The sequence below is a fragment of the Drosophila sechellia genome, chromosome 3R, assembly GCF_004382195.2.
Source record: "Drosophila sechellia strain sech25 chromosome 3R, ASM438219v1, whole genome shotgun sequence".
NCBI lineage: Eukaryota > Metazoa > Arthropoda > Insecta > Diptera > Drosophilidae > Drosophila > Drosophila sechellia.
The window spans coordinates 4525574-4542292 of record NC_045952.1 but is presented as its reverse complement, the minus strand read 5'-3'; the positions used below and the strand labels follow the sequence as shown (position 1 = coordinate 4542292).

General features: G+C 45.8%; 5 protein-coding genes across 9 annotated transcripts; 3 read left to right on the top strand and 2 right to left on the bottom strand.

Moving 5' to 3' along the window:
- The first annotated feature begins 199 nt into the window (after positions 1-199).
- On the top strand, positions 200-4091 carry LOC6614008 (A-kinase anchor protein 17A). Of its 5 annotated transcripts, none has more exons than XM_032722304.1 (8): positions 210-883; positions 1023-1483; positions 1542-1799; positions 2154-2361; positions 2498-3129; positions 3201-3260; positions 3328-3387; positions 3448-4091. In XM_032722304.1, exons 1-8 carry the CDS (start codon positions 683-685, stop codon positions 3890-3892), a joined length of 2325 nt encoding a protein of 774 aa, XP_032578195.1. In that variant the 5' UTR covers positions 210-682; the 3' UTR covers positions 3893-4091. The 5 variants fall into 5 exon arrangements, with proteins under 5 accessions (XP_032578196.1, XP_032578195.1, XP_032578194.1 ...); XM_032722303.1 differs by having other exon boundaries at positions 211-883; positions 3442-4091; XM_032722302.1 differs by having other exon boundaries at positions 211-883; positions 3310-3387.
- Positions 4092-4239: 148 nt separating this feature from the next.
- LOC6614007 (pre-mRNA 3' end processing protein WDR33) lies at positions 4240-8736 on the bottom strand. Its single transcript, XM_002038425.2, has 9 exons — positions 8586-8736; positions 8161-8497; positions 7612-7881; positions 7403-7554; positions 6255-6352; positions 6071-6197; positions 5763-5996; positions 5486-5697; positions 4240-5420 (listed from the first exon to the last, which is right to left on the bottom strand). The coding sequence occupies exons 2-9, from the start codon at positions 8443-8445 to the stop codon at positions 4372-4374; spliced, it is 2427 nt and encodes an 808-aa protein (XP_002038461.1). The 5' UTR covers positions 8446-8497; positions 8586-8736; the 3' UTR covers positions 4240-4371.
- A 725-nt stretch (positions 8737-9461) lies between these two features.
- LOC6614006 (gametogenetin-binding protein 2-like) lies at positions 9462-13122 on the top strand. The gene is made up of 4 exons (XM_002038424.2): positions 9462-9845; positions 10661-11227; positions 11481-12611; positions 12787-13122. The coding sequence occupies exons 1-4, from the start codon at positions 9750-9752 to the stop codon at positions 13003-13005; spliced, it is 2013 nt and encodes a 670-aa protein (XP_002038460.1). The 5' UTR covers positions 9462-9749; the 3' UTR covers positions 13006-13122.
- Positions 13067-14437, bottom strand: LOC6614005 (mediator of RNA polymerase II transcription subunit 27). The gene is made up of 4 exons (XM_002038423.2): positions 14351-14437; positions 13984-14290; positions 13659-13925; positions 13067-13598 (listed from the first exon to the last, which is right to left on the bottom strand). Exons 1-4 carry the CDS (start codon positions 14364-14366, stop codon positions 13154-13156), a joined length of 1035 nt encoding a protein of 344 aa, XP_002038459.2. The 5' UTR covers positions 14367-14437; the 3' UTR covers positions 13067-13153.
- Positions 14247-16718, top strand: LOC6614004 (calcineurin B homologous protein 1). The gene is made up of 2 exons (XM_002038422.2): positions 14247-14672; positions 15600-16718. Exons 1-2 carry the CDS (start codon positions 14336-14338, stop codon positions 16100-16102), a joined length of 840 nt encoding a protein of 279 aa, XP_002038458.2. The 5' UTR covers positions 14247-14335; the 3' UTR covers positions 16103-16718.
- Position 16719: the final 1 nt, after the last annotated feature.

The following is a 16719-nucleotide window of genomic DNA, read 5'->3' as shown; positions in this document are numbered from 1 at the left end:
TTTTTCTGAACAATATTTATGGTAAAAATAAAAAAGTTAAATATTTCAGCCTAATATTGAAGTCTCCAATTACTATTTTTGGCTTTAGAAGTATATTTAGTGTTTATATCCCCGCATTAACATTTACACTACTTTGTTTAGCCCTTGAGAATACCCTCAACTGTCAAGAGAAACCTGTTTTTGGTCCATCCCTATTCGTTTCGTAAATCAAACCTATCGACAGTCGGCCGCCTCTAGTGAAAAGTGCAAATAAAATAACCCAATAGATTTTTTCTTTTTAGCAAATAGCGCAGCATTCGCACATTAAGAGTCTCAGCATTTATTATACTTAATTAGCATTAGCAGCGTTCGAAAGTTAAGGTGGCCCAAGTCCCTATAACAAACCAATACGGGCGCCCATCAAAACGAATCTTCCCCTTTAGGACCCCCTCCCCACACTCATCAAGACACATTCACACTCACACTCACACCCACACTCATGAAACACTCATCTCAGAAAGGGACACGGGCGGCATTTTCCTTTTGCATTATGCTGGGCGTTTCTTGGGATGTCTCCTTAGGTTATAGCTCTAGGCTTAGGGGTCTTACTTGGTAATAGACACACAAATATTACTTTCTGTATTTTGACTCATTACATTGCACTGTTTCGAATCGAAAAACCGAAAAAAAACACCTTTTCAAAATGACCCACATCCAGACTATAGAAAATGTGGCAGACTGCATTCCTTTTTACTTGCCGCACAGCTTGTACCTCAAGCCGCTGGCCAAAATGCAAATCTCCGTGTCGCTGCCGACAATCAAGTCCGGCAAATCCGTATCTAACCTGGAGATAATGGACAAACTGGGCGCCGAGCTTAAGCCGGACAAGTTTATCCTGCTCAAAGTAAGTTTATACCAAACGATTTTTACACAAGAATAATATTTATTTAATGTAAACAAAATATTTAGAAATGTAAGTATCCATACTTATGTATGTACACATCATATAATTTTAATCGAATTTCCATTATCTGTCCGACCAGGTCTCCAAAAGCACTGTAAACACCATCCGATTGGAAGCTGAGCTGAACGAGCGAAAACGCCTTAGGGCGGCCATCCAACGTTTAGACGGCATTTCGCTACGCATCTCCGGCTTTAGTGAGTCCTTCCGAGTACGTTGTACAGAGTCTAAGGATGACTTTCCAACGCGACACGACTGGGACTCATACTTCCGGGATGCCAAAAACATGGATGAAATGAAGGCCGGCGAACGGCCGGACACCATTCACATCAGCCATCTGCCCATACGTTGGTTCTGTCCGCGGCACTCGGAGCATGAGGAGCACGTCAAGCCCAGCGAGAACATCTTTAAGCGAATCTTTGAAAAGTTCGGACGCGTCCGGGTGGTGGACATACCTATCTGTGATCCGTACCGAAAGAGCATGCAGGCGGACATTAACGGCATGCGGACGTTTAGCTTCGAGCAGGATGTTCTATTCGAAGGGTAAGTTTCGAATAAGATACGAATATTTGGTTCGTGTAGCTAACACTTTTTTGTACAGATATGTTCAGTTCGAGGAGTACTCCAGCTTCGTCCGAGCCATGGACGAGTTCAGGGGCAATAAGTTGGTCCGAAAGTTTGTGGACAAGACTCAAGCCATCAACATTTGTGTGAGCTTCGACAAACAGAAGCATCTCAGCGACTCGCACATACAGCGCCGAGAACGGATGCGGAAAAAGTGCATCGCGAAAGCCCAGGCCGAGGACGAGGAGCGGGAAAAACTGAAAAAGCAGCAGGAAGAGGAATTGGATCGCGAAAGGTTTGATAACTTTTTAGGCCGGAAACCGAAAACAGTAACCAAATGGCAATGCCTCTGTCAGGTCGCCTTAAGTCTTAATTTTTATTTAAACTCAAGCAAGTTGATTACCATTGATCTATATTAGAATTAGAAATTGAAATATCTCGCGTTTAGTCTGGCTGCCTTTCTACTGTTTTCATATCTAGCCCTTTTACATCTACCTATTTTTGCTTCTCACCTGGCGCCCGCTGGTCGAGGCAGCCTTAAGCCAACCGTTCTCTGTATCTTCTAGACGAACAGTTAACAAATATTTATTATGCATAACAAATATATCAAAAGAAAACAAAACCCGCAAAATTGCAACAAAAATTACAGGCAAAAGCAAGAAGAGTTAAAAAAAGCGGAAGCGGAAAAGCAGCGTGAACGCGAAGAAAGGCGCAAAGAAAAGCACATGAAAAAGATCCAGGAGCGCGGCCAAGTGGAGATCTCGCAAAAGATTCGCATCGAGGAGCGCAAGCTGATGATAGCGCAGCGCAAGCTGGAGAGCATACGAACTTTGGAAAAACTATTTGAGCGGATACAGGTGGGCGAAAGTTAAGAACTACAAGTCAATGTGGTATTTCAAATCAAAAGTTAAAGGACATATCGAAAAATAACATATGTTTTAAAAAGTACAAGAGTGATAATAATAATTATTTATATTTGTTTCTTTAATACAGCTGAAACAAAGGGACAAAAACCGGCGAGCCAAACAAGATGATGACAAGGATATCCAACGTGGTCTTCTGGTCGAAAAGTACAAGGCTGCCACTGAGAAACTTGTTTGTGATCAGCGTAAAATCGTACAGGAAATTAAAAGCAATACTCCTCTTCTGGGCCTGCTGAAGAGTAAGAGCAAGAAGAGCGCTGCGCCCGCAGACGCCAGCAGCGATGACGAAGCGGCGGGCAGTAAGCGGCATAAACTGGGCAACGGCGTAACAGAATCTGCGGCACCAGGCGACGTCAACTCTGCTCTGAACCCTTTGAATGCGGTGGCCGCAATGGCCGCTGGCGCTGTTCCGGGACCAGGAGGTTACAACGCTAAGGTTGCCAGCGAATGGATGCAGTCGCTTTCGATGTTCGGATACGGCCTGCCAGGAGTATTTCCCGGAGCGCTTTATCGGCCACCTGCCCCGTTTCCAGTCTCAAGCAATTATCGTGGCTTTGCTCCGCGACCTCGCGGTCGTGGAAGAGGTCGTGGCATCGGGATAAGAGGCAGTCGCTCCGGATATGACTCGTATTACAACTCGAAACACGATCGCTACGACGACGAGAACGAGAATGGCTACTACCACAAGTCTTCGCGGGGGAGGTACGAATCCAGCATAACGTTTGTGTTGCACTTAAGTGAAATGTTTCTTTTTTCCACTTTGTGAATTTCAGAAATAGGTCGCGTTCCTCATCTTCGTATTCAAGGAGTCGAAGCCGCTCCCGGGGACGGCGGTAAGTAATGCGTAAAGCTTATGACTATAGAGTACTATTAAAAATATAGAATTGTTTGTCGTTCCAGGCGCTCGAAGTCACGCAGTCGCTCCCACTACCGAAAGTCATCTTACTCATCGAGATCCAGGTATGATTTGAAAAAGCACTTTCCCAGTTCCGTTGCTTACTCAATTCATTTAAGGCGCAGCCACAGCAGATCCTCCCGCAGCCGCAGCAAAACGCCAGCACAGCGCAAGAATCGAAAGCTGGCGTCCACGCGCCGATCTCGTTCTAGCAGTTATTCCCGGTCACGATCACGCTCGCACTCCCGCAGGCAATCTAGCTCCCGCCGGGATCACCGGAGCCGACATCGCAGCAGTCGCAGTAACAGCAGAAGCCGCAGCCATACTCCGAAAGAAGTCATCCTGGAGGCCGACAAGCTGGTGGCCTCTGCCGAGAAAATACAGCGCACCATCGAACAGCACACCAAGGATCGAATGCGCGAGGAGGAGCGTGAGATCAAGGAGAAGTTCAGACACCCACACAACAGCCACAGCAGCAACCACATGGACGCCGAGCCGCAAGGGGAGGCCAGCGAAAGACGTGGCAGCATCAGTAGCCGCAGCAGTCGTCGCAACTCACTGGCTGCCTGAAACATAGTCACTAGTTTCGTTGTTAGTAGGAGTTCCATTTATAAATATATCAAAGTTGTTCTCCAACTACACTTGTCTTGTGTATTTCCAGTTTTATTAAAGTTAAGTTAGCGAATTTGTGCACGCAAATTATCTCATAATCTACTAAAACATCAAATTGTAATTATCGAAATTAATTAAAAGAACTGCCAATACAGTACCTAAAATGCTAACTTTTATCTTCAACCTAAATGGTTCGAATGTCAGAATAAAATGTTGAATCTTGATTATTCCTAGACAAACCAATATCCATGTAAGTAAAATTCCAGACACTCCATTGTAAAAAACTTTGGAAAAAAATCGCAAAATGACACACAACAAGTATAATATATTACAAACCGAATTTCTTTTCATTTCTTAAGCAATATAAATTGATTTCAGCATTACAAAGCAAAAGATGCAAAGGAGATTGACAGGAAATAGTGTTGGTGGGATAGCGATTAGTAACGTCTGTTGTTGTTGCGACCGCGATTTCGGCCGCCGCCACCGCCACCGCCTCCTCCTCCACCACCTCCACCACCGCCGTTGCCAGAACCGGAGTTGTTGTTGCCACGCCGGCGACGTTGGCCACCGCGTTCCCGATCGTTGAAACTTTCCGCGCCATTGTTGCTGAAGCCATTGGATCCATTGCCATTGCCACCAGGATTGCCATTGTTCGACCAGGGTGCATTGGAAGCCCAGGGATTGGGCCTGCCCCCGGATTGGTCTCTCTCCCGTTCACGACCACGCTCCCGCTCCCAGTCGCGATCTCCTTCACGTTCGCGCTCCCGATCCCTTTGCTCCAGCGGCGGTTCGTCCACAAACTCCGTGTTGGGTTGCTGTGCTTTCGCCGCGACCAGTGACTGTAGGAAGGGCTTTTTACATTGCATCAGTTCTCGAACGCACACCAACTGGGCGTTATGCTGACGTGGTTCGAAGCGGGACTTCTTGGTGGGCGGGGAGACCATCTCCCCACGTGCCTCCACTGTGGGAGATACGGATCTGGACCTATCCTTCACTGGGACTACATCGTTGAGCTCCTCCAGCTTGCCAGCGTCGATGTACTTGTTGAGGAACTCGGCTCCCTGACGAATAGCCGCCATCAGTCGAGAGTCCGGGTGAACGCGAATGAACCGGTTGTACACGAGAACGCCGACAATGGTCTGTGGATCAAGGCCGTTGAGCATGCCGCTCGCCAAGATGCCCTCTATTGTGTTCTCGCTGATTTGCTGGTGGTTCAGTCCGCTGGTGGTGTCCTTGGCCTCCCGGGCGGCCAGCTCCTCGTGAATGCTGAGCACGCTGGGATCGTCCGCTCGCCGGGGTCCTGCCCAGTTCACCTGGAAGTTGCGGGGAATGGGCTTGCTGTAGGGAACCTTTTTCTCCCGATCGCGGTCATTTATTGCTTTGTTTGGATCCAAATCCAAGCCAGGAATAAAGCCTTTGTCGGCAGTTAAACTTTCAGTAAACTCCACCCGGTCCTCGGGTCCCATTCCGGGTATAATTGCATCATCTGTTGGGAAGAGAGGGTATATGAAAACATTGGTTTTGTTGGGCAAAATAAAAGGGATAACAGACCGTATTCGCACTCATCCAGAGCAGCCAGGCTGGCGGGCAATGTGTTCAGATTGTATTTGTCTCTCATCAGATCTCCCGGTCTGTTCCTCGTCCAGAATTTGATCGTATGATCATTGGAGCCGGAGCACAGAATATGACCCAGTGGATGCCAGGCCAGAGTCCAAACGATGCTGTCGTGTGCCGTCTCCACACAGCCAATCTCCTTGTCGGTACTGCAAGCGAGGATTGTCATTAATCCCGTTAACATGTAAGCAGTAAACAGAGAGCTAAGACCCACCCAACATTCCAAAACAAAATGGAGCCATCGGAGCCGCCGGAGCAGAAGAGGCCCTCGTGTATGGGATGCCAGGATACGGAGCTGGCCTCCTTCTTGTGACCACGGAATACCTGAACCTCCTCCCGCAGGTTGCGAATGTCAAAGAGCTTGAGTAGATGATCTCTGGATGCGGTGACCAGCCAGTTGCCATTGTCGTTCCACTTCAAATCCATCACTGTAGATTTGTGGGCGTGTCTATGATAATTGAAAAAATGTGAGTATGTGCGGTAGAAGCCATGATGTGAATTGTTCTAAAAACGAATACTCACAGAGTAGCCAGGGCAATGCCGCTCTTGGGATCCCAAATCTTGATGGGTTGCTGGTTGTCCTTGCTACCGCTGACGATCATTCCCTTTTGTGGATGCCAGTGCACGCACTTGACGTCAGCTCCGTGGCCTTTTTGAGGTACATAGTTAGACTTCTGTATCGGGACTACCCCCTACTAAAGCTCACCTCGTAGCACTCGCTCCTCCTGGCACCGCATGAAGTCCCATATCCTCAGGGTTCCGTCGTCGCTGCCGCTGACGAACTTGCTGTCCGTGGGACTGAAACTGCGTTGGTGGATTGCATTGGAGAACGTTAGAACGTAACAAAACACGTGTTAAATGATGATAATGAGTGTGGGCGGAGTTAGTTGATGAATTGATTGATTAAACTCCAAATCCAGGATCACGTTTTACTTGTCTAGGAACGCTAAGTACGCGAAGCTCACAATAATATAATACAATATAAACTCTTTACAGTGCGTAAAACATTTGACTTCGAAAAATCGATCTAGAATCATCATTTCATTTTAAGTGACACGAAACCATATAATATAAAATTCTTGTTTAAATATGCTTTTACAATTTATTTTTGACTTACAGATATCGCATAAATAAAACCTTTGTAAGATTCAGTGGATGTGAAATAATTTAGCGTATTAAAAGTTACCAAAGAAAGATTTTCTTCAAAAAAAGTAAATTGTTACCAGCACAACTCTATATAATTTGTATTTATATAATGTAATGTGGCCGATTTGCTTGATCGGTGGTCCTTACGCCAGGATTATTCGGCAGTCTTGAGAAAGAAAACACTCAAACCCCCGATTTTTCGAACAATCAGTGCAACACAATGCATTTTATTTATTGTTGATTTTTTGGCCGCGGAAATAAAATTGTGCAATGGTTTCTTTTGTTCTCAGTCAGATGGTTTTATTGTTAGCTTTTCTCAATATTGCATTTGCATCATTTCACTTTCAGTCATTTTATTTCTTTTCATTTTTTATTGATATATCACAGAAGAGTTTCGGTACTTACAACATATTTGAGTCATTTTGTTCTAGTGGAGGCGAGGTTAAAACTTAGGTAGCCCATAAGGCGAAGCTTGTATCTATATGGCATGTTGCTATATTGACGGCTTTATTGATATGTATTCGCAACAGCAATGAAAGCAACCGATCCACTAAGTTAATTAGGCAACAAAAAATACCCAAAAATGCCCAAGCGACCCAAACTAAAGAAACTATGTGAGCAACGCGAAACTGGTTTTGGTTTTGCCTTGGTCGGCTGGCGTCATCGGCTACAAAATGGTAAATACATTCGACAATTACAATTATATACCTTATTCCCCTAATCGCCTCCTTGTGCGCCTGGTACATCTTCACGTTGTTCATGTTGGACTGCCAGTACTTAACATAGCCGCCATGGTCGCCGGTCACCATCCAGCTGTCGTTGTGCGACCACACCATCGTCCGCACAGAAATGTCGTGGGCCTGTTGGGCAACATAAGATTAGAGGTGATCCCACGGGATCTGCTGACGGAAACCCACCTGCAGAATGGTCTCGAAATTGAAGGTTAGTCCGTTCCATAGCGTAAACTCGCCGGAACTGGCCCCGGTTACCAAACGTCTGCCCTCTGGCGTCCAGGCCAGTGTGAAAATCGGACATCGCATCTTATTGGTGGCCGTCTTCACAAACCTTGTGGTCACCGCGTTCGAAGGATTGTCCAAGTAGGCGGAGGGCGGCAGCATGTGGGGCACATAAATGCTGTCCGGCTGCAAAGCCAAGCGGTCCCGATAGTCCCGCTGGTACAATCGGTTCTGCGAAAACAAAAATATATTTTTGAAATTTTAAAATGAGATATCGAGAACTTAAAATGGTAGCCTAGATAATGGGCATACCCCGTCTTAACCTATAAAATGTCTATAGAGATTGACCTTTTACATGTGTAGTTAGTAGTCTAGTTATGATTTTTGAAATTAACTTTTTTAATGTGGGTGAATTGATCTTATTTTGATCTTGATAAAAATAAAGTCTCTGCTACTACAAATTAAAACTTCGCGTCAAACTATCCATTCTATATGAACCTAAGGAATCACCTCCAGTGCCTTGATGATGGACGCATTGTAGTCAACTGTCTTCCGCATCACGCTTTTCCGCAGTCGCTTGCCGTCGAAGTCGTCCTGGGACATTCCAAAGGGTCGCTGGAAGCCGCCGGGCATGAAGGGTTTGAACTGGTTGTAGCCGTGCTTGTTGGACCCATGGTGCGGATGGTAATGCCGGTAGTGCTGGCCGCCCATGTTCGGCGGGGGCAGCGATGTGAAGTTGGTGGCTAGGGCCGAGGGCGCCGTGAGCAGCTGCGGTGGCGGTTGCGATAAGTCCATGTTGCGGCTGTTTTGTCCAATGCCTCTTTTTCCGCTTGGCTGCAAAAAATGTCTTCGCCCGCACACAAACACACACACACAGATGAAGGCGTAGTGGGAGTATTAGTTGGCCGTTATTATTCAAGCAAAGCTCTACTTACTCGTGTTTTCTACAGTGTTGGCATTGGCGCGGTGGTGGGTGTACTAATGCTTAGATTAAATAACTAAAAGATCTGCAAATCGCCGCGTTGCAAATAACTAGTAACTTTCCGAACGCGAATTTGAGGAATTCACGTCGAAACGCCGACACCAGCGTGTGCTTCGATTGCAATGTTATCGATATCTAACAGCAGTCAGGAGTTCAACCAATTTTATTTATCTTTATGTTCATATACAGTGGCCTTACAATTTAATTGTCAGTTTCATGCCTGTTTATAAGTTTTCTTTTTAAAATTTCTAAGACCTGGTGACAGTTTTGCTCAGGTTTTAATTTATTTTTCATAATATTATTTAAGAACTAAATATCCAGCAAAATTTTGTTCTTATGATCTCGATATGTTTGAGGAGTCCCACCAGCGTGTCTTATCGATAGTAGCGTAGCAATAGTGTGCTGCCAGACAGGGGTATCCAACTAATTTGAACATAAAGTATAAATAATTTTATTATTTTCAATTTACTAACGATAAATGTACTAAGCCTCAGATAGTTACACAGTCACCAATTTTAGGTTTTCTATATCAGCATTCAGCAAAAATAAAAATAATAATTTTCCATCAATATAAATAGCCGTTGGGAAAGTGAATGACCGTAATCGACGGAGGGATTCTCATGCTACGAATATTAATGCGGTCATTGTACTAAAAAAGCACTCACTAACTAATGTTAAAATTATAAGATACAACCCCGGAAATATAATGAAATATTAAAAATATATATCGTTCTAACGTACTTAGGCATATATTATAGTGCGATATAAATATATTGCTTGGATACCTCGATACTTTGATAGTTTATCAAACATCCCCTACTGGCAACTCTGCTCCGTTTTAATGGCGACCGGACCGACTTGCTGCCTACTACGTGTTTGACAGAGAAGATACTTTTGTAGCCGATTCTAGAGCGTTCCGAAAGTCACTCGAATTGCTTGGAGAGCGGATATTGTTGTCAAAACACTATTTGTCGATCCGCACGCTGCTGCCTAACGCCTGTCGATTCTGTACTCCGTTTTCCACACCCGGACCTCTGGAGAAAAGTGTGTGTCTGTGTCGCAAAGTGCCTAAAATTTCGTTTTGCCCGTCGCTGGCTCGCGAAGTCAAATACCCATAATGGCCAGACTCACAAAGGTCTACAACACGGACGACGACGACTCGGGTTTCGTTGGCCGCAGAAATTTGCCCCTGGTGGCTGGCGATAAGTTAATGGTAAGCATATATCCGCACCGATTTCCGCTATATGTACGGCCGTCCATCCAAAGAAAATGACTGCCAGCAGAGAACCCACGCACACAGACGCACACACAACAGAGACCTCCGCTGTGCGTGTGTGCGTGCACTTGGTCCAAAAACTTTCATAACACGGCGGATTGTTATGTGTAAGGGGCGGATGGTGACGAAGTGTGGGTTTGCTTTGGATTGGTGTGTATAAGTGCATTTATTAATTGAACTTGAGCTGCAATTATGATTCTGCACCTGCCACCACCCACCGAACTCTTCATTCTCCGCCTCCCTGGCCACGGCCGCCATGTTGCTGGAAAGTGCAACAACACGAACCTGTTTGTTTGCACATCACATGCACCCGTCGCCATCTCCAGAGGTGATGATCTCTCAGGCTCAGATTCTCTGGCCAAAATCTCTAGTTAATAACATCGGTTGCACACCCGACCGCTATTGTTGTCGATACGTTTGAAGGTGCATTTATGCCAGTGTCCAGAGCTCCGTTAGTTTTTCGAAAGAACAGCTGTTGTTTGTTTTGTATTGCATGTTTTCTCGGATTATTATATTTAATGCAAACAATTAAACGTTATATTAATACTGATGGTTATTTGACCGCAAATATCATTGGATCTATCCGAATTGTTTATTTACTTTCAGCGTTGGATAAAAGTTCTTTATAATACTAATGTAAACATATCAGTTGTTCTTTGCTGGCTAGGGTATTCGAGCAAATAGATCAGATAGTCACGATACCATATATGTACTATAACCTCCCCTAATTGAATTCTCTACTTTATCCGCAGATGCTCATGGACCTGAACAGCAAAGGACTAGTGATCGACAGTCCGCTGATCCGTGGACGTGACCTGGAGGAGTTTTCACGCAAATTCAAACTGCTCACAGAGGCCGAGCGCCGGCAATCGCTGGAGATCGACAGTGCCAGTTTCATGGAAGTCCTCAATCAGTGCGTCCAGTGCGTCGGGTGTCGTAGACGCGTAGAGCGGTTGTTTCATCAACTAACCGAGACGGGGCACCGAACACTTGATCCGCTGGAACTGCGCCCCACTGCCACCCTGGGCATTGTGGAGGAGAAGCTTAAGACCCCGCAGGCCCTTGGAACGCTGCTCTACCGGCACCATGAGGTTCTCAATAACCTGCTGGACAACAAACTGCGGAACAAGACGCGCTGCGTTCTCCATTCGCTGGACGCCTTTCGTGCCAAACCCTTTTCGGAGACCTGGCGAGAGGTGTGGTCCGCCATGAAGAGTAACTGCCGCAACGAGTTAACCATCATCGAGACAAAGGAATTGCACGACGTACTGGAGAACTACCTGAAGAAGCACAAGTTTTGCTCTGGGTGCCGTACAAAGGTGAGATACAAGATATTTAAATTAAAAACGTGATTTGATCCGAAGAGGATAATAGTAATAATTCAATATGATAATAATTGAAGGTTGCCAATTCATGTATCATGTGCGTTATTTAAAACAAAGACTTGCACGCTTTTAGCTTTGAAAATTCTAATGCAGTTTGTCATACAATTTTGGGAGTTGATTACCAAGAGATCCTAAAAAATTGATTACGTTACAATATTACTAAACAAACTTCTCATTTTTCTTGCAGATTGAGCGCGCCTACAAAATACTCATTGGTGAAATATCGTCCAAGGAGAAGGGCTATGCGGCCCAGTTGTACGCTCATATTCGGAAGTGCGTGCCCGACCAGCACATCCACGTGACGACAAACAAGATGGAGTTCCTGGACGCGCTGATCAAGCGGGCCGAGCCCGAGGTGAACGGTAGCTACTCAAAACTGCGCGAGCGCCACGCTAAGACGCTGGAGATTGCCCAGGAAGAGGTGCTGACCTGCGTGGGCATGATTATGTACGAACGGCTGCGGCGCATCTACGTCAGTCTGCGGGAGGAGGAGCGCGCATGCCAGGTGCTGGCCGCTGTGGGTGTCCACGCCCTTTGCCGCAGCTTTGACACGTTCGTGGAGCAGAAGCAGGGAATCAGCAATCTGGAGCTACTCTACCAGGAGATCAGCCGGGCGGAGAGGGCCAAGCAGATCAAGCGGGAGCAGAAGAAGCTCAAGAAGAAGAAGAAGAAGGACGAGAAGAAGAACTTGCTGCACAGGCAATGCGAGAATACCGAGGCCAACGAGTCCGACGAGGAGGAGGAGGAGTTGCGGAATGAGGAGCTAGACCTGGAGGAGGAGAGTCAGGTGCAGCATGAGGAACTAAGCGATCCAGGTGCGGACGATGGCATTGTTATAGAGGCACCTCACCCGGAGCCCGAACCCGAGCTAACGTCCAAGCCAACGAAATCGAAACCGAAGAAGCAATCGAAGAAAAAGAAGCAGAAGAAAGCGGCCTCCGCAAAGATGGGTAACCAAAAGCAGATGCAGGCCACGGCTGGGGTCCAGCCGTTGGATGCTGATCACGATCAACTCGACGTGGCCAGTTGCATTTCGTCAAGCATCGCCAAAACTGTTGGTGATAAGTGCGAGGAGTGCCTGGCGTCCATGCCTAACTGCCCGTGCGAGCAGGATGTGCGCGATTCTGGATACGGCAGCGATCCCCATTCGCATGCCGGCTCTCGGACATCTAGTGCGATTTCATCACCAGAAGGCTCGGAAGTGTCCTGCTCGGATGGGCTGTGTAATCACGACGTCCACGACGAGGACTCAGACGACTTTCTCTTCTACAGTCACCAGTCGCAGTTGGATCACAAATTTTCATTGTTGCAGATGTGGGTGAGTCGCAACATTGTCTCTATAAAGATAGGAAGTGTTTAAATATGGTAAAAATAGAAAGAAACATCAAGAGCTTAAGGTCGGAATTAATTATTTGAAAATATTCTGTTCAGAGTAGGCTATGAAAAAGATTCGCCATATCGAAATTAAACTAATAAAACTTTATTAATTGCAGGACGACTTCGACGAATACGACGACAAAGACGAGGAGATCTATTACATTCCCCAGGAGGTGGTTACGGCCTTCAAGTGCCACCGGGAGCAAGTGCAGCGAAAGCGAGAGGAGCTCCGCGCAAAGCTGCGTGCCAACTTCGAGCGTCTGTGCGTACAGCACGGCGTTCAGACGCAGGTGCAGAAATCGAAGCGGGCGCCTTCTGCACTGGTTGGCCAATGAAACGCATTGAACCGTTGTAGTTATTCAGTCGAGCGTGGCGATTTTAAATAATCCGCCTGCATGCATTCAAAGTACATATAATTTTTTGTTTTTGAAATAAATGAAGTATACAAGTTACAACTATCGGCGTTAAAATACTTAAATATCATTAGCAATTTCGGCAGTCCTCGTGGAAGGGTTCCAGAGTGCGCAGGTCCCGCCAGGTCGGAGGCAATCCGTTAACCACGAATTTCCCACAACGCTTGCAGGGCTCGAGGAACAGTTTGACGTGGCTGTTCAGCCAGGTTATATAGCTTTTCACTGCCAGATCGGGCAGCGTCGGCGAAAAGAAATGCAGCATTGCTGAGTGAGCGTGATCCTGGACTTTGCGGAACACCTCGTAACGTGACTCGGCCCACAGGTCGTCATGCTCCAGCGGCTCATCGAATCCCTTAACCGTAACCCACTCTATGAGCACTCCTTTGAAGACAATAGCCGCCTTCATCACGTTACTTATTGTCACGATGGTGACAGCGTTTGTGCCGAACGGACGGAAAATTCTGTACGAAGTATGCGGAGGGGTGTTGATCTCACTCAGGAGCTTATCTATGTGGCTAAGGATCAGAGGGAGAATGAAGTTAAGATTTAAGTAAAGCTGCGCACTTCGGACTTACTCTGGATCGTTGTTGAAGGACGAGAAAGGCAATCGCTGGCGCTTCTGGGAGCAGTAATTGTATGAGCGCCTAAGTGTGTTTTGGTTGAGATTGTTAAAGGCCAGGAAGCTGTGGTCGTGCACCTTGTCCATCCACTTGTAGCTGTTCACCAGCTGAGGGTACAACGCCTGTCGATCCTGGGAAGTTTCCTGCGCCAGGTAGGCGGTGTTCCCGAGGGAATAGGGTGTTGGTGGCACCGGCAGCCCATTGATCAGCTGCTCTACCTCACTGAAAGTGGCTTAATTAAAATGTATTCTCCATTGGAATAGGTCAACCGTTCACGAACCGCAATTGCGAGTTGATGGCTGCGAATCTCTCCTGGAAGTCATTTACAAACTTATTCCGGCTCTCCTCGACGCCCTCCCCATCGGTTCCATCGGCCAGGTGCTCGAAGCACAACCTTACGTTAGATCGCAGGTTTTTGACGGCAGTTAGAGTGGAATTTAACTTTTCCATAACGATAATTCTCGTTCCGGCAAAACGAATGTTTAAGTTGTTTTCTTTGCGTATGCCAATAGAGATGGGAGATTGCCAGTTACGAGCTAGTGATGAGTCAAAATTACTGTACGCATCGCATATACGATTGCGCATTCCTAAGAAATTAATAAATATATTACATTTTGATTGTGTGTCAGGAAATGCTCATAAATGACCTATTAAAATGTGCATTTTGGAGAGATTTACAGAAGAACCATTCACCGCTTTGCAAAGTCCATCTCTGGAGCGACCATCGCGGGCAGTTCAGTATTTTTTCGCACCCGATTTTCGGCATTTTCCCGTTACTCCGCCTGCATTATGGCTGTACACAAATCGGACTTGTGGTCCAATCCAAATCGAATGGCATTCAATGCTCATCTGCGATTGTTGAAAGTTTAAAGAGACCGATCGACGCACAACACAACGTCACCATGGGCAATAAGTCGTCGCTTTTCCTGCGGAACGAGGAAATCGCGCAAATCCAGGAGGAGACTGGCTGTGAGTATGATTTCTGGGCGGGATGTGTGATAACCTTGGGCCCTTTCAACCGGAGACTTTCAACGCGCCGTACCAAATCAAATACGCACTTGGATATAAATAAATTGGACCACGAGCAACGCAAATAACAACATCGCACTGGAGTGCTAAAAGCATTTCGGGTCCAAGACCATGGATTGCGAAAATGGATTCGCTTAGTTTCGATTCGTCATTTCTATAAAAATTCCCAATCTACGTACTATAAGTACGTGTTCTAAAAAAACTCCGTTGAAATTATGCAGAACTGCGTCTGAGTGATCTGTGCACGCCTTATATAAGCCGTATATGCACAGATGGTTTCCAGCAAAAGCAATTTCCATTCCAAATGCACCTGCACTTCCTACATGACGTCATCAATAGCTATATATGTATTAGTCGAGGGTGGGTGGGGGCAAAAGTCGGCGCCTATCTTCGATACTGGCTGGCAATTATCTAGTGTCCGAGAGCGTGTAATTTCAATATTCCGGCCGCGATAAGCGCACAATTGAAATTCCCACCGCATTGGAACTTGTATCCAATGTTCGACCAGCTAGTATCAGCTAGGATGATAAGGCGTTCGCTCTTATCAGCCAGATTTTATAGCAACTAATTCCGAATGGGCTTGGACTCATGGGCACACCGTAAATACATAGGTATCGTTCGTGTTTTCCATGGCAAAAGCACTTTATCTGAACAGTACAACAAATTGGAATTCTGTTCCTAGGCTGTAAACAAAAACAATTTAATTAAATGATTTAAATTGACGGACTGCTAAATCGCTTATTAAAGTTAATTTCATACCAGTATTCACAGTTGAAAGTACATGTTTTAGTACTAAATTATTTGAATTAAATCGAATCAAATTATCAATTGGTTGGCAGATTAATTTATCCTCACGTTACTTTCCAGTCACCCCCAACCAAATTGAGCGACTTTACTCGCGCTTCACCTCCTTGGATCGCAATGATTGCGGAACCTTGTCCCGGGAGGATCTGATGCGGATACCGGAACTGGCCATTAATCCGCTGTGCGAGCGGATAGTGCACTCCTTCTTCGCTGAGAGCAACGACGATCGGGTGAACTTCCGGCAGTTCATGAACGTCCTGGCCCACTTTCGCCCGCTGAGGGATAACAAGCAGAGCAAGCTCAACAGCCGGGAGGAGAAGCTGAAGTTCGCCTTCAAGATGTACGATCTGGATGACGATGGCGTGATCAGCAGAGACGAGCTGCTGTCCATCCTGCACATGATGGTCGGGGCGAACATTAGCCAGGACCAGTTGGTCAGCATCGCGGAGAGGACGATTCTGGAGGCGGACCTGTGCTGCCAGGGCAAGATCTCGTTCGAGGACTTCTGCAAAGCTCTGGACCGCACCGACGTAGATCAGAAGATGTCCATACGGTTTCTCAACTAGGCTAGCTGGATGCGGGAATCACGAGGAAAGAGCGAGCTTCTTAGTCAGTGTGTACCAAATAGTTTAGGATGGAGTTAGTCGAGAGGCATTCCGGCGGGTTACTGAAATCTCTGATGATTAGAAAGCAGTGGTTGCTATTCTTATTATACCAGTTGTGTTTTCCAAGTTTAGAAGTTTCAATTTAATGAATGAAAATGAAAGTGTCGCAAAGTTTTTTAAACCTAAGTAGTTTGCCTAAAGCTTATCCAAGATATTGCGTTCTAGTTAAACAAAAAATTCATTTGTTTTGATCACAGGTGCTAGAGAAATACAGAAAAATATAACCAATTGCTTGGTATCTAAAAGTTAAATGCATCCGGAAAGCGATCAAATATTTATGATAAAAATATAAATAAAGCTTTTGTTGTCTTGTATTAAAAAAAAAAATATTTTTACAAATATTGTAGGTTTCAGGAACCCCTCGGATTTACTTGTATTAATAGTTGTTATGAAGAAAGAAAGAGATGCACATTTCTTTTTGTTAATACCTTGTTTTTATAATTACACACTCATTCCGCTCAACGTAAATTCTAATTCAGCTGCTTACGAATAAAAGCAACGCGGATTAACACACTAAT

What these genes read in the sequence shown, in the direction of transcription:
- LOC6614005 (XM_002038423.2), bottom strand. An exon ending in GCCATCAACTCGCAATTGCG is followed by an intron (nt 13,926 to 13,983) that starts GTTCGTGAACGG and finishes AGCCACTTTCAG; the next exon opens with TGAGGTAGAGCAGCTGATCA. An exon ending in TCCTTCAACAACGATCCAGA is followed by an intron (nt 13,599 to 13,658) that starts GTAAGTCCGAAG and finishes TCTGATCCTTAG; the next exon opens with CCACATAGATAAGCTCCTGA.
- LOC6614004 (XM_002038422.2), top strand. Translation starts at nt 14,336, where the DNA reads ATGCTCATAAATGACCTATTAAAATGTGCATTTTGGAGAGATTTACAG. An exon ending in AATCCAGGAGGAGACTGGCT is followed by an intron (nt 14,673 to 15,599) that starts GTGAGTATGATT and finishes GTTACTTTCCAG; the next exon opens with TCACCCCCAACCAAATTGAG.
- LOC6614007 (XM_002038425.2), bottom strand. Translation starts at nt 8,445, where the DNA reads ATGGACTTATCGCAACCGCCACCGCAGCTGCTCACGGCGCCCTCGGCC. An exon ending in GGCATTGCCCTGGCTACTCT is followed by an intron (nt 5,997 to 6,070) that starts GTGAGTATTCGT and finishes CAATTATCATAG; the next exon opens with ACACGCCCACAAATCTACAG. An exon ending in ATTTTGTTTTGGAATGTTGG is followed by an intron (nt 5,698 to 5,762) that starts GTGGGTCTTAGC and finishes CCTCGCTTGCAG; the next exon opens with TACCGACAAGGAGATTGGCT.
- LOC6614006 (XM_002038424.2), top strand. Translation starts at nt 9,750, where the DNA reads ATGGCCAGACTCACAAAGGTCTACAACACGGACGACGACGACTCGGGT. An exon ending in TGGCTGGCGATAAGTTAATG is followed by an intron (nt 9,846 to 10,660) that starts GTAAGCATATAT and finishes CTTTATCCGCAG; the next exon opens with ATGCTCATGGACCTGAACAG. An exon ending in GCTCTGGGTGCCGTACAAAG is followed by an intron (nt 11,228 to 11,480) that starts GTGAGATACAAG and finishes TTTTTCTTGCAG; the next exon opens with ATTGAGCGCGCCTACAAAAT.
- LOC6614008 (XM_032722301.1), top strand. Translation starts at nt 683, where the DNA reads ATGACCCACATCCAGACTATAGAAAATGTGGCAGACTGCATTCCTTTT. An exon ending in AACTATTTGAGCGGATACAG is followed by an intron (nt 2,362 to 2,497) that starts GTGGGCGAAAGT and finishes TCTTTAATACAG; the next exon opens with CTGAAACAAAGGGACAAAAA. An exon ending in CACAAGTCTTCGCGGGGGAG is followed by an intron (nt 3,130 to 3,200) that starts GTACGAATCCAG and finishes TGTGAATTTCAG; the next exon opens with AAATAGGTCGCGTTCCTCAT.